The 19,673-nt window shown below is 38.3% G+C and overlaps 1 protein-coding gene across 18 annotated transcripts in view; it reads right to left on the reverse strand.

Annotated features, from left to right (window-relative positions):
• The window catches only part of ANK3 (ankyrin 3), a 344,583-nt gene that overhangs the window by 75,975 nt on the left and 248,935 nt on the right, over positions 1-19,673 (reverse strand). For 15 of the 18 annotated variants that reach the window (XM_040485091.1, XM_040485092.1, XM_040485096.1 and 12 more), the window contains 2 exons: positions 7,040-7,146; positions 2,133-2,357 (listed from right to left, as the gene is read on the reverse strand). In XM_040485091.1, coding sequence (XP_040341025.1) covers positions 2,133-2,357; positions 7,040-7,146 — 332 coding nt within the window. Of the gene's footprint in view, positions 1-1,498; positions 1,598-2,132; positions 2,358-5,050; positions 5,084-7,039; positions 7,147-19,673 lie in introns of all 18 variants that reach the window. The other 3 variants (XM_040485103.1, XM_040485099.1, XM_040485098.1) reach the window with 2 other exon arrangements.

A 19,673-nucleotide genomic window follows, 5' to 3' on the forward strand; every position in this document is an offset into this window, starting at 1 on the left:
TTTTGACAGTGTCCTTTTGCAGAAGAATGTATAAGAATGGCTGCAAATTGAAGACAGCCAATCAAGCACAGGAATCATTTTGTTAAATTTTAAAATAGGATAAATGGCTAAAAAGGATGAATGGAAGTAAGCAGACCACAATCACACACAGTTTATGTAGTTGGATTGTGCAGCTTTATTTTATGACATTTAGTAGACAGTATCATTATTCTCCTACAGAGGTTGTATGTAACCTCACCTCTTACCCTACACGTTTATGTGCATGTCACAACAGAAGATACGGGTTCAGATAGGTAAGAGCATAAAAAGGGCTAGTTGTAATGATCCAATAACATGAATATGTATGAACATTTCATTTATCACAAAAGCATTCTCTTAAAATAGGATGATAAATATGATCATTTTACTTTTGACAAAATAATTAGAATTAATTCAAATTAAGGATTTCAACATTTTTTAATAATGCCTTTATTTTTTGGTAGATAAAAACAAAATCAACTACTCCTAAGAGTGTTAATAATTTCAAGAGTTAAGATATTTACCATAGTTTTTAAGCACATCTGATTTGACTTTTGTTTTTTTTTGAGAACTAGATACAATCTTTGCAGGTTAATGTATCAGATACTGTCTCTGTAAATATTTGAGGAATGTGGCTTTGTGTAGGACATTGAACAACACTGGAGAGAAGGTATGAACCAGGGCCTCTGACCAAGGTGAAAGCCAAGCATAAGTTTTCATAACAGGTTTCTTCATGCAGACTGCCAAGGCAAATCCCCCAACCAGACAGACAAGCAAACAAACAACAGATACCAACACATTTCGGCTTCAACAAAACAAAACAAGACGATTTAATAACTGTAGTAGAACATTCTATCTGCTGCCTATTTGGCTTGCTTTAAATATCTTCTAGCCCCAACATTTATCAAAATCAGTTTACTTATTGAGGACTTTTCTTTCTCAAAGACCATGAAGATTACTTAGTATGCATAAGTATGTACTTTGAAGAAAATGTAACTCTAGACACACACACACACACACACACATAAATATATATATATATATATATATATATATATATACATACACATATATATATTCACACACATATATATCATTTACAGCAAATGTTGATTCAAAGCCTGCAAATACTTTCTCTTACACTGGGTTAAAATTAGATTGTCAGTCTGTCTTAAAAACTACCATATTCAGTTGAAACATTTCAAATTAAAGAAAGGTTTACAAAAGCACAAAGTTACGAAGCAGAATGCTTGCAGGAAATTCCACATGCCGGAGAAGCACAAGATAGGTAGCGATGCTACATTAAGTCAAGCCACTATGATTTTTGTTTCTTTCAGTGACACACATCAACTGAAAGCATTAAAAACTGAAAAAATAAAAAGAAACTTAAGACAAGAATAAGACCATGGGTGTGACAGAAAAAAATTGAAAATGGAGAAAGAATTGTAGACATTCTGAATCTTGTCTATAAAGATCCTACCCAATAAATTTTGTTCCTTGAGGCCCAAGCTGCAGGATTCGGCTAACCAAACTCTCACCCTCATTTACAGGGGGAGGATTGGTAGGAAGATGCAGTTTACTGAATAACATCCATGCAGCAGGAAGAGAAACAAGAAGGGGAAATTGTGAACAAACTGTCCGTCACGACAGAGCCTGCCTGATTTGCACCCAAGTGCCACCTCAGGAAAAGAATTTATTTTTCCTTTTTGTAAAATATCATTATCACAATGGATTATGTCCCTACAAATTATCTCTTAAAAAGGCATGTACCCATAGTAGCCAGTTATTCATATAATTCCAACATCTGTATTTTTTCTTAAGAATGGTGCCTTGACTTCTACAGGGGCTGCTGGGGTTCCGTGCACTCACTGAGCAGAGAACATGCTTCTTGGTTAGTAAAAGCTTTGACCAGCAAGCTGAGTTAAGGAAGTATCAGCCTACTCGCTTTTCACAGAATTACACAGCTTTGTGACCTTTGACGCTACACGAGAGGTGTACTCAATCAAAATGGTCCGACTATGCCGTCTTAATAGTTAACTACTTGAGTTAAAAAGGGCAAAGAAAATCAAATATATCATACAAGGGCCAAGATAAAAATTGACAAAATCACTTACCCTAAAAATTGTGCCCCTGCAGGACCCATTTCTACCAGCCTACTGGCTAATCCCTCTCCTTCCACCATGGGGGGTGGGTTGGCCAGTTTATGTCTCTTTACCAATCGGCAGGTGATTCGGGTGGGGGCCGTACACTTGCGCGGGGGGATGATGATTCTCATCCCGTGGTGACGGCTCCCTCTCATGGAGCCTCCCCTTGCATCCACCATAAAGCTAACCAGAAACCTGTAGGGAAAGACCAGAGGCCAAATCAAGGATACATATAAACCATCTTCACAGCAGGTTTTGAAATTAAATGTTAAGGTTTAAAACGACAGACAATGTGGCTATCATTTCCTCTCTTTAAAAATAAACTGGAAGTAAATACAGTGGAGTCACACCAAACATGCATTTAACTTGTGAATTGGGCAAAAAGGGAAACATGACAACTTATTATTGGTGGGACGTGGCCTCCTAGTAGAAGCCAACCACTTTGTCAGATGCTCCAATTGAGGAACAGTGAATGGTTCAAAGCTGTAACAAAAACTGTTGTGCATTTAAAAACCCAAACGCAGGCTGCCATATGTGGCCTCTGCAGATGGCTTATGCTGTATTCAAAGGTCATTTTAACCACTATAAGTGGTTTTAGCCATATGCTCACTATGGACTCTCACTCCCTGACAAGTCAGATGAAACTCCACGGTATGTCTTAACATGTACAACTCCTAAAATAAATATGTACGTATTTAATCATACCAGTCTAATTTGCACTATCACAAAGCAGAATATAAGAACAAAAGCAGATGCCTAGTTCTGCCAAGGCAATTTTGATGGAAAGGGATTTAATCCTTGCAGCATAAATTTGACTTTAAAACTGTTGAAAATAACCTATACTTGAGTATTTACACAGCCATACAAAACTAGTAACCTAGACTTTTTAGAAGATGTCTCTAAATTATATATTATAATTCTGTCATTGGCCTTTACATTAAAGCTAATGAAGAAAAAAATATTTGTTTGCATGTAGATATGAAAATATAGAGAAACTTATAGTATCTCATCTGGGTAATAGCATATTGCAATTCTCGATTCCTTTCACATGCTCATGAAGAGTCGTCCCCAAATCTCTGGTGTCATAAAGCACTCTGGTAACATAAACCAGTGAATCCGACTCATGGAAGAGTGGAGGTCAGACAGGAGAACACTATGCCCCTGTGCATTCCAACTTCCACATGTGAAAATATGCTTATTACTGCAACAGCAATAAATGTTGATAATGAGAAAATTGTTTGAATACCTATAGTATTGGGGGTGGTGGTGGAAAATCCCATCCATCAAAAATCTTCCACTAAAATGTAGTTCATCTAAATAGAGTTCTAACATCTTGCAAATAGATTTTAGGAACTTGCATGGAGGTGCTAACTGGGGACTTGATCTTGGAAGAGTAACCTCTTCCTCAAAGCAACTGACCTGCCATCCCCATGGAAAAAGGCAATAGCATGGTGATCATTTCCCAGGCAATCAGATGTCCAGGACCGATTCTGGTCATCAGTGAGGTAGAATCAACTTCATACCCTTCTGCTTATTTTGGATTTAGCCATTTTCCTCTGGGTTATGTTTGTGTGTGTATGTGTGTGTAACATTAGATCTACTTTGAGAGGTTGGAACCCCTGTAATGTTCAAAGTAAGAGGGGAAGAGACTAACCCCTCTAAAACAAAACACAATACACACCTTTCACGTCAAAGACAGACACTTATCTACTTGTGCAAGTGTCCACATGAATTGCCTCGGGTGCTAAATGACAAGGCTCACTTGAAACTGCTCTGGGGAGCCTACATTGTCTTGTCTTGGACACACACATATTTAATAACTATCTTTACTCAGTAATGAAGATAATAGGGCAAATTTATCAAGAAGCCTAAGACAAAATCTTATCTTTCCCAGCATTCAGTAGTGAAAATCAACTTGTGATTGGGAATACTAGCAACAGAATGAATTAAAAATGATTCGAGGTCAACTCTGGGTTTGAAAATGTGGTTGTATTAGCACATATAAACACAGAGTGTTTACACTTGGAGGGCAGTGTTTGCCTTGGCAACAAAGAGCTGATCTCAATAATATAGATAGTAATTTGGATCAGACCTGCCTTGTTTGCTGCTTGACCTGCAGGGCTGAGCACAGTTCCTAAATACAGTAAGCACATAATACATGTTTACTGAATGACCCATTGAACAAAAACTATTTTGTTAGAGGTGCTTTGGAACCGCCTAGGTCAGATGCGGTTACTAACACTAAAAATATATCTATATGAAAAAGATATATATAAAACACTTGTAGGTGAGCAATATGAGGGTAGTTTAAGAAGGTCATCAGTGTCAATATAAAAATATCCAAACTACAAAGAATATCAGACACAAATGGAAAAAAACAAAACAAAACATGTCTTAGAAGATTTTAACGACAAATTAGAAGAAGCTCTTTCTCTGGATTCTGCGTAGCACCCAGTGCCTAGTTGGTACTCATTAGCAGTAATTTATTGTTCTAAGGTTTTCAACTTTACAGAGCCAATAGACTGAGGAAAGGAGAGAATAAATATTAAGCAGGGTAAAGGTCCTGTTATTCAATAACATCATGAATTGTTTTCCAAACTCATTCTTTACATATTCTATGCAAAATAAAATTTCATGCAATACAACTCATAGAAACAAATCAAAAGGTGATGTTTAATCATATCTTTTGTATCTTATTAATACTTAAACTAAAGCAGTAATTCTACAAATAATCCTAAAACTAACACATGAATGTTTCTAGTTGTAAGAACAGCAGGATGACAAAAGCTGATACACTACAGACACTGACACATCTATAACTGTGGGAAAACGTCACATAAATTAAAAATACAAAAAAGGATGGTTCACATAAAGGACACAGTTATCACCTTGAATCATACTGAGGAAGTGGAGAAGAATAGCTGCAAAATAATTTAGAAAGCAAATGGGAGAAATTAATGGAAGATAATTAGAAGCAAGCAACAGAAAATGTCAATGATAAGCAAAGGAAAAATAAAAACTGTCAGAAAATGAAACCAAGGCATTTGGCATTTGTGGGACAACCTGGAAAAACATTCGCCTTCAGTGGCTATAGAAGCTACTCCCTAAGACCTGACAGCACTAGTGAACCATTTCCAAGTGTATACCAAGTCTATATTTTCCTTTTCAAATAAGCCCATGCCAGCTGCCATTACTTTTGCTTTCCTGGACATGTCTATTGCTTTCAATAAGTTCAAGAGGAAGGAGAGAGAATTTGCATAGTCAAATATTTCATCATCTCCAATGTACAGGAAAGTTCACCTCTGATCTTATTATTCTATGATCCCTCAATTTCTCATTTGAAGTTCCAACTATCATTTGAAGCAAAGCACAAAAGCAAAGCACAAAAGTTTCCTAAATGACACACTTCTTTCCTATGTAGAGAAAACGCTGGCTCTAGGTCTTTGTAACATGGTGGGCATTCACCAAGCTTGATACAAAGAACCTCTTCAACATGTGGCTCACTGAATGTATCCTAAGTATGTCAGTTTCCTTCCCAACTGACTGTTTTTTGGTTTTCTAAGTTGAGACCCATAAACATCTAACATCAATGATGTAACTATTTTAAGCAATTAAAAATTATTACTCCATAATTAAAGTATTTTGTAATTGAGTTAAAGAGATGTAATGTTAATTAGTCAAAGAATATGTATGTGTAGTTTATAGTTTACAAAGTACTTTCACGTCAATTACTTCCATTTGAATGATATTGCAATTATTTGTGCTATAAGCCACAATTCTGTAGGATACTTTAACCTGCAGCATTACTCTAAGTCTGACTTTTCATCTGCAAAATGGGGATAGTGGTAAAACTTATCTCACAGTGTCATTTTAAGGTTCAAAAAAATATTAAGTAAGATAATGCATGTAAAACATTTAACACAATGCCAGGCACATACAAAGGTAAAGCTATTACAATTTATTTTAATTAAAAGCAGCAGAAAATAATTCATATAACACATATAGCATTTCAGAAATGTTAATTCCTGTTAGCTAATTTAATTCCAAATTACTCTGTCCTTGTCCTGGATCACAACTAATTTATGGCCTAAATGCCAAATTTAGAGGTGAAAATACCTTGAAATTTTTGTCATCTCAATGATTTCTATTTCATTTGTGTGGCATCAACTATCCCAAGTTTTAATTACTGACAGGTGAAGAATCCCATATGTAAATATGCACTGATTGTCAATTCAGTAGTTAGAGCAGGCTACCTTGTAAACCGCCCACCTCTAATTCTGCTACCAGTGGGGCAGCGGTAAGGAGCCTGTTCAATGTGGTTTTTACCACAGCATTTCTGGGGTACACACGTTGGTACATTCACTTCTTTTCTTTTAAAAATTAATTTCTTTTCTTCTAATTGTAATTTAATAAGACTTAATCATAATTTTATTTCAGGGGTGCAGGAGGTACCAAACTGGTCTGAAGATTTCAGGTGTTTCATCATGTGAAGCAAAGCACAAGAGAAGTCAGCAAGGGATGAACAGAAATACCTCCATATCTAACTTGCCTTTAGAAAGGAAAATCAGACACTCAGAAATAAAAACTTTATCTGAATAAAGTAAAATTAAGGGAAATGACTAGATTTACCAATACTTTAATTATTTTCCTTTCCAACAGTGTTTTGTTTTTCAACAAAAAACAGGTATAGCAATTTGCTCAGAAAAGAACATTTACAAATGATTTACAAATATATATGACATATACTCACTAATGAAGTCTTTTAGAAGAACAATATTTCATACATATAAAGCTTGTCAATATGAATTTATAAATACAAATAACAAATGCAATGTTCATTTAATGGGATAAAGGAAAGTGACGTTTAGATTACTTACCCAGAATGAACAGGACTTGAGACAAGATTGACATTGTCCAAGGTATCTGCAGCCCAGCTATAATGTCTAAGAGAATCTGAATCAAATTCTCTTGTAAATGTTAGATGCTGCAAAATAAAATGATATAAGGCATCAATAACTCACATAAGACACTGGTTTCTCTGTACCTACAAAATATACCTGTATGTCTCTGTAAGTTCAGATAGTCAAAATAAATTTGTACTTACTCCTCTATAGGTCTACATTGAAGTTTCAAGAATAGAAAACAAAGTTTATTGATAAGTTGTTTTATTTTAACCTTTTTTAAAAAAATGTTTAATCTTCATTTTTGAGAGAGAGAGAGAGCGCGCGAGAGCGAGCTCGAGTGGGGGAGGGGTAGAGAGGGAGACACAGAATCTGAAACAGTCTCCAGGCTCTGAGTGTTAGCACAGAGCCCGATGTGGGGCTCCAACCCACAAACTGCGAGATCATTACCTGAGAAGAGGTCAGACGCTTAACTGACTGAGCCACCCAGGTGCCTCTGAGTCTTTTTTTCTATACATACCACTGCATGAGTTTAAAAGAAACACATTTTTTTCATGTTTATTTATTTATTTTGAGAGAAAGAGAGACAGTGGGTGCCTGCAGGGGGAAGGAGCAGAGAGAGAGGGAGAGAAAGAATTCCAAGCAAGCTTCAGGCTGTCAGCGCAGAGCCCAATGCAGGGCTCAATCTCATGAACCAAGAGATCATGACCTGAGCTGAAATCAAGAGTTGGATGCTTAACTGACTGAGCCACCCAGGTGCCCTGTTTTATTTCAGTCTTCTAGGACAGCATCTTCAGTAACTGACATGGCAAAAGAAATATCACAGAAGTAACGCTAACCATGATTTCAGCGACTTGAACACATCTCCAAGTTCATCTTACAATTATAAAATTATTTCGCATGTCTCAAAAAAAAAAAAACCCACCTTGCTGACTTTTGTTTCCAAGTGGGGCAGAGTAGCTAGTGGAAGCCTACTGCTGCTGCAAGCACACCTGGTAAGTATGCAGATGGGCTCTGAATGCCATGGACAAAAGGCACAGAGAACAAGGGGAGCTGCCCTCCGGAGAGGGGAAGGGCTCGAAGACCCCTGTGGGCTTTTTGTTGCCATGTTTAACTTGGATGCATTCGTCAATTATCAGTGCAGATAGAATTTGGGCTTTGTACCTGCAGGGGCCACTACTGGGGCCTAGAAAAACCAAGGGAGTTTTGGTGGAGATCTGGGTGGCCTTAAACGTGCCACAGATTTCTGTGCAGAACATTTGCTGAATTCTGGGACTGTGCAGAACAGGAAGCTAGAAACCTAACCAGAAAATCACTAAAAGGCACAGTGTTGCTTCTTGGCAGTTTCATGAAAAAAAGATTTAGAAGTTTGGGACTTCTCAGGGGAGAGGATCACACAAAATTTTCACTTAAGGACCCTGAAGGGCCAGGGACAAAGCAGAGGTAGTCCAAGTTTACCAGGGAGGCGAACAATTTTGCCTCATTTCAGCAAAACCTCGACTGGATTGAAATGATCAGCTACCACCCTATTTGTCTAGCAGAGGGAGGGTGCACACTTTATGGAGAATTACATCATCATCGGGTGTGTCCTGTCTACAACTTTTTATATATCATGTCCAGCATGGCCAGAGCACATGAACAAAAACAAAATAAAACAGATACCATACATAAACAGACTCCCAGGTCATCCTACATTTTGAAGTAAGCAAATAAGGACTTTACAACAGCTTTAATTAGTATGTTGAAAAACATGAAGGAAAAAACAGAGGAAAGAAATGAAAAGGTGGAAAAGTTAACAAGGCACTGGAATTACATAAGAAAGAAAGAATCAAATGGGCATTTGATCACGTCTAAATACAATGCCAGTTCTTGACTAGGCACAATAGAAAACAGGGTCAGATAATTGGAAGTGTAGATGGAAAAATGTACAAAAGAAAGGACTTAAAAACAGAATGGAAAACACAGAAAATAGTACGAGACATGTGGAACCCAGTGAAAGGTTTTAACATGTGCAATTGGACTCTCAGAAGAGAAAAAGGCAGAAGCTGTATTTGAGGAGAGAACAGCCTTCCTTTACTGGTCTCCAAGACAGATAGGGACAGAGCCTCAGGCAGAAAATGGGAATCTTTTCTGGGATTTTCCAGTGACTTAGGAATCAGTGGGAATTGGGATTTCCTAGTGAAATGTCTCTGGCTTATTACTTCAGTAGATCATGGATGAAAAGCCTTTCTGCTCCCGTGCAGAGAGCTTCCCATGAGCTTAGTAGTGAGCAAACAGCCAAGAGTGACTAGACAGTTGTGAAGTGTATAATATGAGGAATAAGATAAACAAATAAACAAACAGAACAAAAGCAAATCAGAAGAAACTGAGGCATTTCAGTGAGAAGAAAACTTAAAATTTTTCATTAATATCCAGAGAGAGGAGATCTTTTTATACTTATAAAGCAATAAAACACTAAAAACAAACAAACAAAAAACTCAGAGAAAAAATAACTCATAGAAAGTAACAAATACGATAGCATTAAAGTTGAAAAAATATCAAGAAGTTAGGGGGAGATTTTCAAATGTAGAAAATAGGAGAGCATACAAGAAAGCAGAGGATTATTTCAGGAATTCCAAACCCATTTCTTTTCTTCAAAAAAAAAAAAAAAAGAGAGAGAGAAAAGTTTTAGAAAGAAAAAAACAGTGAAATAGAGAAGAAATCAAAGAAATAATTCAAGAAACTTCCCCAAAGCAGAAGACCTGAGTTCCCAAAGTAAAACAATCCACTTGAATGACCAGCATTATGAATATAAACCGACTATAGCACATCATCATGAAATTTTAGAATCTGGAGACAAAGAAAGAGCCTACAAATTTAGGGAGGAAAAGTGATCACACATGGCAGACTTCCACCAGTCTTTTAATAGGAAAAACTGAAGTTAAAGGCAATGGAGCCGTTCCTTCAGAGTCCTGAAAGGAAATGATATTCAACCCAGAATTCTAAAACCAGGCAAACAAAGGTACGGAAATAGAATTAAGATATCTTCAGAAATACACCCCCCCCCCCAAATATATTTCTCATTAACTCTGTAAGGAAACTATTGGAAGATGTATTCCATCAAAGTGAAGGATTCAACCAAGAAGGGGAAAGATATAGGGTCTAATATAAGAACATAGAGAATTTTCATGGTGACAGTGAAGGAAGACCCAGGAGGACATCTATTCAGTGGAACTACAAGGAACGTGACAAGTAAGAAAGCTCACAGAGAGATGAAATTTATAGAACACCTAATGAATGTGATCATATTGAGAGGAGATTGGCATAACTGGGAGGAACTTGCGGACTGGACCAGTGATATAGAGAGAGAACACCAAGCAAATGCAAAAAACTCCAGGGAAAGCAAAATATTGTGCCAAAAAGAAAATTCAATCAATACATTTCACATCTGTGGAAAGCATTTACATAGGCATAATAGAAGCACTAAATGCTGGCATAACCAAAGTAAAATACAACTGTTTGGGGGAAAGTAAGGGGATGGAAAGTGTGCATGGTGGGAGAGAAGAGGTATTTAAAGTAACAGCTTCATCTTCCATTTTGGGAAGTGAATAAATAATTCCTGAAATGGGTGAAAGCCAACAAGAAGCCACATATACATTTTATTTATTTTTTTATTTTATTTATTTATTTATTTTTTAAATTTTTTTTTTAACGTTTATTTATTTTTGGGACAGAGAGAGACAGAGCATGAACGGGGGAGGGGCAGAGAGAGAGGGAGACACAGAATCGGAAACAGGCTCCAGGCTCTGAGCCATCAGCCCAGAGCCTGACGCGGGGCTCGAACTCACGGACCGCGAGATCGTGACCTGGCTGAAGTCGGACGCTTAACCGACTGCGCCACCCAGGCGCCCCCACATATACATTTTAGACACACGAAAGCACATGATAAGAGCTATCAAAAGGTACGCTAAGCAGTTGTGTCTGGAGAGGAGAAATTGGAGGCTGAAGGTATATATGTGAATTCTTTTCTTTTTTCCTAATGAGTACGTCTTATAAAATGACATGGCTTTTTATTTGTTTGTATAACTTCAATAATAAAACATAAATTTAAAAACTTACAGTGAATTACAAAGATTTTTTTTAAAAACGCTGAAATCAAATTGGGATAGAATTAGAGTCAACAATAGCAAGGTCCTAACACTTCAGAAGCAACACATCACTTCAGAAAGTTCCTAAATTCTACATGGATTAACCAAAGATTATGTGTTAGTGTTAGTACAGCCTTATTCACCAATTTTACTGACTTCTGGAGGCTCCAACCAACTAACCTTCAGAATAGGGCAAATATTAGTATAAAGTTGGTGGTGATACTCACTTTAATTTTTTAGCACAGTATCAATCCTACATTTGGGGCCTTGAGGTCACTTTTCACAAAGGATCCATTTTTTTTTAAGTTCTAACAAATAAGTAATATCACTCCTCCTTGGTAATTACAGTAAATTATTTACCTTTGGAACTCTTAGAAACATTCACTGGCAACATTAATTATTGAAACAATGAATTATACCATGCAAGGAGGTATCACTGCCATCATGTACTATTTATGGAGGCAGGAGTGTGCCAGCACACTGGGGTCCCAGGTCCCTGTCAGTCCTTCCTGACTCCTTTACCTTTGCCACACAATGAAACTTTGTCAGCATACAAATGAACAAATGTAATATGAGCAAATGTACTTGTTCAAAATGATGAGCTGTATGTTCCCAATATTTGTCCCAACTTTTTTTTCCCCAAAGAGGTTTGCTTACATTTATGAGCAGACCTATCAATTTTAATAACCTAAACACAAACATGTTATTCCCACACCATATCCCTTTAAACACAAAATAAGGCAATTTAACTGAACCTATATTTTTTGGCCTTTCCTTATCTTTATTTATTGAAAGCCCTTTTGGAGATGCCCCAACATGACTTGATGGTTTTATGGTCCTTGGTGAATTTCTTAACTTTTCCCAGTCTCAGTTTCCTTTGAAATTTTCAAATTGAGAGTTGCTTGCTGTGGAGATTCAATAAAAATGTACATCAAGGGGAGGCTGGGTGGCTCAGTCAGTTGAGTGCCTTGACCCTTGATCTCATCTCAGGTCATTATCCCAGAGTCATGGGATTGAGCCCCATGTCAGGCTCTTTGCACTGAGCATGGAGCCTGCTTAGGATTCCTTCCCCACCCCACACACCCCCCCACCCCCCGCCCGGCCCCATCTCTCTCTCCCTTTCCCTCTCTGCCCCTCCCCCACTCACACATGCTCACATACATGTATGAGATGCTCTTTCTCTCATAAAAAAACAAAATAAAAATTTTAAAAAATCTGGTACCAAGGCCAGTGTTGGCATGGAGTCATATTAATGTTTCTTTATAAGTATAGTAATTTCTACTTTTCTTTTTTTTTGTATTCCATTATTTTAATTTTATTCCTTGTTTTTGTACAATAAAATACATAATTTGCATAAGGCATGTGTTTTAATAACAGCACTGTATTTTTTAACTTTTTAATTTTCTTATTAATTTTTTTGTATTTTATTTTAATATAATTTATTGCCAAATTGGTTTCCATACAACACCCTGTGCTCATTCCAACAAGTGCCCTCCTCAATGCCCATCACTCACTTTCCCCTCTCTCCTACCGTCCATCAACCCTCAGTTTGTTCTACTGCATTTCTGCTTTTCAAAGGACTTTCATTTATACTAGCTCATTTGTTAAAATACAGTAATCGGGGAAACAGCAAAAACAACAATGTTCCAGTGCCAGCGCCAGTCCTTTACAGTTACACACACAGCATGCTTATATCAAATCAATGGAGCCCGTTCAGTTAGAAGAATGCATCTTGTAAATGTGTAGGACTTACTTGTTGACTCAAAAATGCTTAATGTTAACAAGAGCAATACCAACACTTACTGTGTGTCAACTCAATGTCAAGGACTGTCCTAGACTTTTACATTCATGTATCCTTTGAATTTCAGAACCTCGTAGCCCTAGGAGTAATATTATACCCATTTCACAGGGTACAGAACTGAGGAAACTGAAGCTCAGAGAGAAACTTCAAAAATGTGACAACATAAAATCAACACCCAGCACTGGGTAGCTTTAGTTAGTAGAACACTGTGTTAAGGAAAAATTCACACTGACTTAATAAGACGTTTTACTCCCACATCAAAAATGATATGAATAAGCACATTAGTTTTCATCTTGGAAATGATGTCAAGGGCCCTATTAAAATCAAAATGCACGTTATTCAATAGAGTCCAAAGCCTGACTAATGATGATATCACAGCCTCCATGAGCTTAATATTTTCCAAAAATAGCTTCTCACTAGCCCTATTCATCAGAGGAAAGAAAAGAGCAAGTATGCACTGGCCTTAAAAGAGGACATGCCCAAATGCCCAGGTCTGAAAATTAATGTCCAGGCTTGGAAGCAAAGAGGCAGGGAGCAAGAAAATATATGCAAGGAAAAGAAAGAATAACCAATTAAGTTCAATATTAGATAATTCTCCAGGCTGCCAACTGTCAAACCCCAGTGTGGGATGACACCAGTGAAGATCCTTCACTGTCAGCTCTGCTGCCCCTGGGAGGCAGCAGAAGGTAGTCCTGTAGGTTAACTGGTGGCCTTGAGATGCTATTGTTCACATAGCCAGGTAGACCTCACAATATCAGGTCACATGCAAAACGCAGTGCAGCTAATCTGAAAAACTGTAAACACAGTGTAATTAAGAAACACCCGGATGACAGCACCAGACTAGGAGCCCATGGAAGGAAAGGCTTACAAGAACAATTTTACCCCATGACCACAAACTAGACAGGACCAGGACAGAGGAACCCATGTGGGTGTCAGTTCCCTTAGACCAAGAGTACATGACTTGGGTTTGACTTTGGCTACTTCATGTCACGGCCCAGCGAATGACAAGTTGATCACCTTACTGAACCTCCATTTCTGCACTGGGCAACTGGTAGATATGATTAACTGTCCTGATTTACTGTGAGAATGGAATGGCTGAAGTATTGTGAAAGTGATTTGAAAATTTTAAATTGCTATGCAAACAAAAACACAGATAATAATAATCCTAAACTTCCCAGAATTTTTATAAGTGAAGATAATTAATTTCTTAAATTGATAAGACATTATAGCCTTCTATGAGCTTTTGAGATAGCATAAGCCTTAGCAGATGAAGCAGCCTGCTGGATTAACAAATAGTGGTGTTTGGGCTATGACAAATACCTGCGTAAATGTTGACTCTCCCCATGGTGAACATGCTTTGACAGGTGTGCCATATTTGGTGTATGAGAGTGGCAGCCCAGTGGTCAGCAACAGAATGGGTCCAAACAGCCATCGGACCTAAATTCTATTCTCAGGTCTATCACCTCGTGTCACTTGAAGTGAAACTGAGCAAGTGAAATACTGCTGTCAGCTCCAGCTTCTTTGTCTGTATGTGGTAATGATAGTATCTAGTCCATAGGAAGCTGAAAGCATGACATGAAATGATCCATCGTGGATCCATGTTGTGGCAGGTACCACAATAAGTATTATAAGTATTGTAATCTACAGCAAACTGAATGAAATGGCAAACTGCTATGGGTCTGTATAGACATCCAGTGCAACTAGTTGGAAATATTCTTTTAACAAATGGATTCCATCTTTAGAGACAAAAAGTCTAATCTATAGTAACTGAGAATAGAATGGTGGCTACCAGAGGCTCAGGGATGGAGGAAGAGGGGGGATATTGATTAAAGCATACAAATTTGCAGTTATAAGTTTAGTAAGTTCTGGAAGCCTAATATATAGCATGGCAACTAGCTAATAATAATATATTATATTCTTGAAATTTGTTAAGAGAGTAGATCTCAACTACACACAAAAAGATGGTAACTATCAAAGTGATGGATATGTTAATTAGCTTGATTATGGAAATTATTTTACAAATATATCAAAACATCATGTTGTACACCTTTAAAAAATGGATTCTATAAAGGAAAACCTGATTTAATCAGAGAATAAAATGAAAATTAAAGGTTGGCTAAAGCAGGTCTTTTTTCCCCCAAAATATTTCTTTTCTTAAAGTCAACTATTGCTACACCTAAGATTTTATTTATTTATTTATTTATTTATTTTTAACGTTTATTTATTTTTGAGACAGAGAGAGACAGAGCATGAACGGGGGAGGGTCAGAGAGAGGGAGACACAGAATCTGAAACAGGCTCCAGGCTCTGAGCTGTCAGCATAGAGCCCGACACAGGGCTTGAACTCACCGACCGCGAGATCATGACCTGAGCCGAAGTCAGCCGCTTAACCGACTGAGCCACCCAGGCGCCCCCTAAGATTTATTTTATACGAAAATACAAACCATAGAATCTGAGCTCTTTGGAACTTCCAAATCTGATTGGTTTCAAAATAATTTAGCTGTCAATTTCCACAAAAGAAGGCGAATCAAGGTCAGCATGGAAGGTGTTAACACATCAACATCTAGTTCAAGATGTCTAAACTAACTGTACCACCTTAAGTAAGTCACAACACCAACCTGTCTGCCTTAAAACAAAATGTGTAATCTTGCTGACCAATCTGTGAGAGGTGTTGAATGGATCACCTGAGAAATGCTGGCAAAGCACTCTGAAGAGAAAAAGCAGCATATTAAATGTCACTAGTCAAAGGTGTTTATCTTCCAGGAGACTATCTCTAGCAAATCTTTAATCCCAGGCTGGCTACCTTCTGCCAGCATGCACATTTCTGAAAGCCCCTTAGAATTACCTTCACAACCAGAAACAGGAAGACCAGTCTGCTGATGTGGGGGCAGGGGAGGTGCAGGAGGAGAACGGAGTGAGAGGTAGAGAAGGAAAAACTGGGTATTAGCATAACCAGCTTTTGGGATTAGGTGTTCTTCTTTTCTATTACTGAGATAATTGCCTAGGTCTTGAAGTGACAGACGTGCAATTTCTTCTGAAGAATCTTCCAATTCACTTATGACTTGCTAATATATCAAGTAGTACATAACATTTATATGACTAAATATACATGAGATTGTCCTTAGCCTAAAAAAAGACCAAGTCTAACCCAGAGGATCTGGAGTGAGTACTGGGCTGAGATAAATGAGAGAGTTACAGGGAGAGTGGTGGAAAGGATGACAGGTACTTCCAGGTATGGGGAGGCTAGAACAGGGCCTCTAACTGTGACTACAGAAGGACCTCACAGCTCCCGTTCAAACAGCCAATGCAACCATTTGCACACTACTGTAGTTAAACCTTCTAACTACACTACTGTAGTTAAACCTTCACTATTAGAAGCCCTGCCACTCATCCCCTTAGACATAAACCATGTGGGCAAATCTGGTATGAGAGAAGGCTGCAAAATGAAAGCAACCTCCTAAACGGGGCCAGGGCCACACAGCTGCTCTGTATCTCTCTCTTCACAGATGTGCTGCCTCTAGATCAACAGAAGTAAAAGCAAATGGAAGGCCCTCATTCCTCAGTGATCAATTAGCAAAGAATGTTTTTCTAAAAGTTTTTGCTTTAGAACACCCAAGTTTATAGCTATGCTCTTAAAAAAATCAACTGTTCTAGAGAGAAAGCATAAAACAATAGAATCTCAAGTTTGAATGGCATTTTAAGATGCTGGAAGACTTTCTATGTTGCCCTTGACATGTGGTTGTTTATGTCAGGTTTGATCGCCACAATACAAGCATATTAGTGAGGACCAAACCCCCAATTAAACTGGCTTAAGATGCTCCCAGCCCCCGAGGGATGGGAGGAAATTGCGATTAATTCACTGGTTTATGTAGCAGGAAAGTCTGGGAAGGACTAACTTCAGGCAATGGCTGAATCCAGCCATGGCTCAAAACATGGTAGGAACTGCTTGTCTTCGTGCTCCATCCTTAGCAGCTTTGGGTTGACATCATCTTTATAGCTTAGCAACCCCAAAAAACTAAAGAAAGTCTCAACTTGGAGTCTCATTAGACTTGCCTAGATTTTATACTTTAACCTAAAGTAATCACTGTAATCCAGGAAAAAGAATGCTCTGAATGGCCAGATTGGGGCCCATCCTTAGAGAGGAAGTGATTTCTGATCCTTGTAAAGATCCATTGAGAAATGGATGGGGGAAGAGGTTTGACCATCAGATCCTGTCTCCCACCTATGAAAATGGAATGGGTGTACATAGGCAAAAACAATTCATATCCCTAAGTGATTCCTGCTCTTCTATTTTTGAATAACTACCAGAAATTCATACTGTATTAAATGTTTCTGCCTGCTGTATACATGCATCTCTTACAAAGTCTTACAAATACTTCTACGGTCATTCAAAGGAACTATAATTAATTGGCTAGCCTGCAAAACATTTTAGACCTCTATCATTCCTTCTACCTCATATCTATGTGATGTTCAAGTATTGCCATTCCTTTAATGATGCTTTATATGCCATAATTTTTAGCATAATAATTGTCTCCATAATTTTTATAACTTGTTTCTGAATAAGTTGTCAGTTCCCTTTAAGTCACATTAAATAAGGATTTATTATTAGAATTAGGCATAAGCATAATAAAGAACACATGTCTGGGGGCGCCTGGGTGGCTCAGTCGGTTAAGCATCTGAATTCAGCCCAGGTCATGATCTCATGGTTTGTGAGCTGGAGCCCCGCGTTGGGCTCTGTGCTGACAGCTCAGAGCCTGGAGCCTGCTTCAAATTCTGTGTCTCCTTCTCTCTTTGCCTATTCCCCGCTCACATACTGTCTCTCTCTTTCTCAAAAATAAATAAACATTAAAAAGAAAATTTTATAAAAAAGAACACATGTCTGATTATAATCTTTTCTGCTAAAAAATGGGTAAAGATGATGGTATCACATCCATCTTAAAAACACCAGCAAGTATGAGATCCTGGAGGACAGAGTATAAAGTCCTAGGGCTCTTGGATGGCTTCCTTCCAACACAGAACAACACAGATCCACAGCCTCTAAGGAAGCAGCCTGGAGCCACATGGCCAGTGACTCTGCCATTTATCACCTGTGCCCCCTGGGGTGAGTTAGCTGACTGTGCCTCAGTTTCTTCACCTTTCTAATGGAGCCAAGAAATTATCACAAATGGTTTTTTTTTTGTGAAATATGAATGAGTTAATACTAGCAAAACACTTAGAATAGTGGCATATAGTAGGAGCTCAAAATGAACTGTTTTCACCATGATCCCCATAAGCATCACCACCATACCTCTTGACACAGCATCTACTAAGTATTATGCCATTTACGCATGAGGACTGGCTGATATGGATCACACACAGCAATTCCATAAGCCATACCAGACAGTTGCTTTCAATAATTATGCCAGAAGAAATGAAAGAACCAGTCTATTGTATTCATCCTAGACAACTGGGCTTCAATCTGGAATCATCCCTTTTCTTATTACCTCCTATTTGGAAAAGAATGTTTCCAAGCACAGATGTTGTTCCAGAACAATCTGACACACACAAGTCAGAGCTTATAGAACAAATACATTAGATGTTGAATGATCAATATACAAAAAGATCCCAACCAGAGTTGCTTTAAATAAGTGATTCTTATGCAGAGATGCATCCCAGAATCACACGTGGAGCTTTAAAAACACACGTGTCCAGGAACCCAGCCAGGAGACTCTGATTCTATAGGTATCTTCTTTCCAAAGAGCTACTGTGATTCCAATGTGTGCCCCGATTAAGAATTCTAGTAATCTTGGGGTGCCTGGGTGGCTCAGTCCGTCAAGCATCTGACTTTTGGTTTCAGCTCCAGTCATGATCTCACCGTCCATGGGTTCAAGCCCCACACTGAGCTCTGTGCTGACAGTGCAGAACCTGCCTGGGATCCTCTCTCTCCCTCTCTCTCTGCCCCTTCCCTTCTCACGCATGCACTCTCTCTCTCTCTCTTTCTCAAATAAATAAACGAGAAAAAAAAAGAATTCTAGTAATCTCTACACCCAGCAAGGGGCTCGACTCACGACCTCAAGCTCAAGAGTCACATGCTTTTGCCAAGAGTCACATGCTTTTCTGACTGAGCCACCCAGATGCTCCTTCTCCTAATTAGGAATTCTGACTAGGAATCAGGGGCTTCAGCTCTCCGTGCACTAAAAAATCCTATGCTAAGCCCCTCCTAGCCACTGAGCAATTACATTTTTTAAAGTTTTTATTCTAATTTGTTTAACATACCGTGTTATATTAGTTTCAGGTGTATGATATAGTTATTCAATATTTCCATACATTACCCAATGCTCATCACCTGACAAGTGCACTCCTTAATCCCCAGCACCTATTTAACCCATTCCCTCCACTGATAACCATCAGTTTGTTCTCTATAATTGAGAGTCTGTTTCCTTGTTTCTCTTTTTCTCTTTGTTTTGTTTCTTAAATCCCACATATGAGTGAAGTCATATGATGAGCAATCATATTTTAAAAATTCTTTTTTTATGTTTATTTATTTGGGGGGAGAGCACAATAGGGGAGAAGGACAAAAAAGAAGGGGACAGAGGATCTGAGGCGGGCTCTGCACTGACAGGCTGACAGCAGCGAGCCCAATGTGGGGCTTGAACCCACCAACCATGAGATCATGACCTGAGCTGAAGTCAGACGCTCAACTG

Source organism: Herpailurus yagouaroundi, unplaced genomic scaffold, assembly GCF_014898765.1.
Source record: "Herpailurus yagouaroundi ecotype Mexico unplaced genomic scaffold, PumYag 163, whole genome shotgun sequence".
Taxonomy (NCBI): domain Eukaryota; kingdom Metazoa; phylum Chordata; class Mammalia; order Carnivora; family Felidae; genus Herpailurus; species Herpailurus yagouaroundi.